This window comes from Chanos chanos, chromosome 8, assembly GCF_902362185.1.
Source record: "Chanos chanos chromosome 8, fChaCha1.1, whole genome shotgun sequence".
In the NCBI taxonomy this organism is placed as follows: Eukaryota; Metazoa; Chordata; class Actinopteri; order Gonorynchiformes; family Chanidae; genus Chanos; species Chanos chanos.
Genome location: NC_044502.1, coordinates 14,000,022 through 14,004,202, shown reverse-complemented (window position 1 = coordinate 14,004,202; position 4,181 = coordinate 14,000,022). Strand labels below are relative to the sequence as shown.

Genomic DNA, 4,181 nt, shown 5'->3' with positions numbered 1-4,181 from the left:
GAACATGAGATAAAAAAAAAATCTCTCTCAGAAAGCGAAGTTCAGTTCATTTTTTTCTTTTTTATAAAGGGGTGGACTAAATACCTGACTCTGAGTTCCATAAACATCCCTATTTTAAAACACAATGAGCTTTGTGCTCAAAATCTTACCCACCACACAGTTTCTCAGAAAAATAATATCTTTTCCCCATAAATGTTACATTCCTCAATAAATCAGACAAATTATTTGCGGCTTCTCCCTGTTAAAACCCCTTTTGAAATCCCCTATATACTATACAACGAAGACCGACGATGACGGGCACTTTCCTTCAAACGTCGGCGGTATAAAATCTCGTAAAGTGATTGGTCGGTTCTGTGTTAGGCCATGGGTCATGCTCTGGTCACCTGAGTTACGTGTAGGGTTTTTTTTTTCCTCACTTAGCTAAGAGGTCCTCCAAAAGGCTGGGGGTGGGAGGGGGCATGTTTGGGGTGGGGTGGGGGGCTAAGAGCGGAAGTTTCTCAGTGAGGGAGTGGGGCTAAGTGGTTGCCTTGGGCGGGGTCTGGTGGTTGGAGGCGGGGCAGAGATGGGGGTGGGGCACTAGGAGGAGAAGGCCAGTTTGATGCTGCAGCTGGAGTAGCCTTCGTCGCTGGCCACGCTCTGCAGGCTGCTGTGGTCGTCCAGGTCGCTGGTGCTAGCTGTGCTCACGCTGTCCAGCTCTCCATGGGAGAACTCCGTGCTTTCCACGTCCACCTCGATCTCTTCTATGGAGCAGAGAAACAAAAAGAGAGTTTGACTCAGTCACTCAGGTATCGGGTAGCAGCTGGAATCCGTTAGCACAAGAATCGGTTTGTCAGAGACTGTTTTTATCGTGAAATACCAATTCAGCATGTAACGACGACAATCGTATGCGGACCGCCAGGGAACGTTTATCTCTGACAAGAATGATTCTACCAACCAACTTACACAATTACAGTTATAACTAATGAAACAAATTACACAATTTACTATGTTTCACCCATTTTAATAACCATTTAGCGGTATCAAATCAACATGATTGGCAATGGGGATCAAATTAAGCTTCCTTAAGGGATCAGATTAGTGATCACATTCACCAATTCTGTGTTGGAGCAGTGAACACAGATCTATTGACAAACACAGAAACACGGAGCCCTGAATGACTGCTTTCATTCAGCTGATCTCAGGTCAGTGGCGGTACAGTGAGTTCAGCGGGAGACCGGTGAAGCTGGAGGGTAGGAGTGCTGACCTTGGTCGGAGTCAGAGCGATCGGAGCAGACGGTGGAGCCCACGCTGTCCATGCGTATCCGCTCGGTGTCCCCGGGCGAGGGGTTGCCACCCTGCAGCAGATCCAGCTGCCTCTGGAGCAGCCTTTGCCTCCGCTCCAAATTCTCTAACTGACACCGTGCCTTCCGGTCTACGTCTTCAAGTTTCTGCAAAGAGAGAGAGGGAAAGAGAGAGAGAAAGAGGGAGGGAGGGAGAGAGGGAGAGAGAGAGAGAGAGAGAGTGAGAGAGAAAGAGAGAGAGAGAGAGAGAGGGAGGAGAAGAGGGAAAGAAGGAGCAAAGGCTGAAGCTTAATTTTCATTTCATACAGGACGTCTTTCTATGTAATTTATCAAATTCGACCTATTAAACAAAAATTCAGCTAAAAAAACATTAACACAATTAGTCTTTGATGCCAACAAGTCTCCCTAAATCTAGCGAGTCATGCCCGTGAAAACGAAACAAAAGTGAAAGGAAGAGTTGGAGTGAAACCAACTGTGTTTTTGAAATTTATTTGATTCTTTCATTTTACGCCCTGGACCACATGAAGGGGCGGCGTGTGCTCATGTTGCTCATAGTGTTAAGAGCTGTGCTGAGTTTATTTACTACTGTCTGATGGGCCTGTGGGGAAGAGATCTATACACGCACACTGCTCTCTCTCTCTCTGTGAACTCTCTAAAATCCCACTGCGTTACCGTGTTCTCCATCTGTGAACTCTCTGAAATCCTGTCGTGTTACCGTGTTCTCTATCTGTGAACTCTCTGAAATCCTGTCGTGTTACCGTGTTCTCTCTCTGTGAACTCTCTGAAATCCCACTGTGTTACCGTGTTCCCTCTCTGTGAACTCTCTGAAATCCTGTCGTGTTACCGTGTTCCCTCTCTGAAATCCTGTCGTGTTACCGTGTTCTCTCTCTGAAATCCTGTCGTGTTACCGTGTTCTCTCTCTGAAATCCTGTCGTGTTACCGTGTTCTCTCTCTGAAATCCTGTCGTGTTACCGTGTTCTCTCTCTGTGAACTCTTTGATTTTCCCCTGGTGTTACCGTGTTCTCTATCTGTGAACTCTCTGATTTTCCCCTGGTGTTACCGTGTTCCTGGGACATGGGCTCGACCCGCTACAGAGGCAGAAATCTATTCATACATGAAAGAGTAACTTCGTGCTAAAGGCAAACACGCATAGATTCAAAACTGTTCTTTTTTTTAATCTTCCTTTTTCACTTGCTTTTCCCCTTTGGCTCTGGCGTTGTGGAATTTGTTCTTCCAGAAGCGGTTGGTTTGGACTAACCTTTTGAAGCGTGACTGATGCCGTGCTAATTTGAATATTTTTAGGAAGTGTGAAAACAAAAGTCACATTTAAAGGAGACAATAAATCTGAAGCTCTTCTGTTGTAGAGTGGACAATCTTGTTTTTGGTTTTATATTTTGGTCTTTCAGTATGACTGTTGCAGTTTAAAAAAAAAAAAAAAAAATCGAAAGATCCTTTTCAGTTAAGCCATACCTTTCATACCAATCCAGAAGACATTAGTATGACAACAGAAATGGTGAATAGGCATTCCTTTCTACAGAGGTGCGTGCGTGAGTGTGTGTTTTCCAGTATGCGGTGTAGTATGGGTGCGATCGTGTCTGGGGTTTACCCACATACCTTAATATGTGCTTTGGCTTTGTTAAGCAGGCCCAGCGTGGTGTGACGGTTACAGTCTGGTCCGAGGGGAATGAGGGCCTTCAGTCGCTCCAGACACAGCCTGAGATGAGCTCGTCTGAGGGACAAGGACACAACGTTCAGAAAACGTTTGCGCTCGGGCACACCAAAAGTCTCATTCACAGACACACACACACACACACACACACACACACAAACAAATGTACAAATACATTACATTTTCTGGCACATGTGCAAACAAACCCTTTTTTAATTGCTCTGAATCATTCTAATGCCTATTTGCATACACACCCTTCCAAAATGAAGAAGAAAAAAAACCCCACGCAACAACACGTCAGGGAGCACGTGGGCCTGTATAACAGGTCAGTGTACCTTCTGACCAACCTGTCTGTACACTTATTGACTCTGTGACTGAGAAATGTGGGGGGAAGAGTCACTGAGAGAATTCTCCGAATTCGACCGCATCTAAAGCGAACACGAGGTTCCGTCAACCTTCTGCTGTTCTCTCTGAAACAACGCCCGAGACCTGAAAGTGACGACGGGGGAACTCCGTGTCCGCGGACCGCGAGAGTTAACTGTGCGCCTTCTGTGCGTGCCGCTGGCTTTGACGTGACCCTGTGTGAGGTCAGCAGAGAGTGAGAGTGAGAGAGAGAGGACCTGCTGGTGTTGAAAAGTGGGGAGGTTTTGTGGTTTGGGGCACGGCTGGGCGAGAGAAAAACCAGGGGGTGATAAGGATCAGTCTGGCTCTGCTGCCTGTGTGTGTGTGTGGCCGTAATCAGGTGTGTTCATGTTAAAGCCAGTCCAGAGACGCTCTTATCTGGGACTGAGTACACTCATTCACCAGCGAACACAAAGAGATGTCTGCCGATACGTTGCGAGTGTTATCAGTCGCCACGGCGATACGGACGCAACGCAGAACTGTCGCGGCACGTTTCTGCCACTTAAAGAGGAGACGCGTGTCTGACGCATGTCAGCAGTCTGCCGCACACTCGCTCGTCCACACACACACACACACACACAAACACACACACACACACACACGCACGCTCTCTCCAACGCACAGAAAGGAGTGGAGATTTTGATTGATCATTTTGGAGGAAGGGTAGTGTGTTGGAATGTGTGTGTGTGTGTGTGTGTGTGTCGTGGCCCCAGGAGAAAAATGGTTGTTACGCGCCCAGACTGATAAGGTGAGGAGGACTCCATGTACAGAAAACCTCAGATAACCCTGGCATCCATTACTCATAAGTATTTATACACACACACACACAC

General features: G+C 47.0%; 1 protein-coding gene across 2 annotated transcripts in view; it reads right to left on the bottom strand.

Annotated features, from left to right (window-relative positions):
* Window positions 1–481: 481 nt before the first annotated feature.
* mxi1 (max interactor 1, dimerization protein) overlaps window positions 482–4,181 on the bottom strand; it is an 18,786-nt gene continuing 15,086 nt past the window's right edge. For both annotated transcript variants that reach the window (XM_030781524.1, XM_030781525.1), the window contains exons 4-6: window positions 2,895–3,009; window positions 1,244–1,427; window positions 482–740 (exon numbers count right to left, since the gene is read on the bottom strand). In XM_030781524.1, the coding sequence (XP_030637384.1) occupies window positions 577–740; window positions 1,244–1,427; window positions 2,895–3,009 (463 nt within the window). In that variant the 3' untranslated portion in view covers window positions 482–576. The remainder of the gene's footprint in view (window positions 741–1,243; window positions 1,428–2,894; window positions 3,010–4,181) is intronic.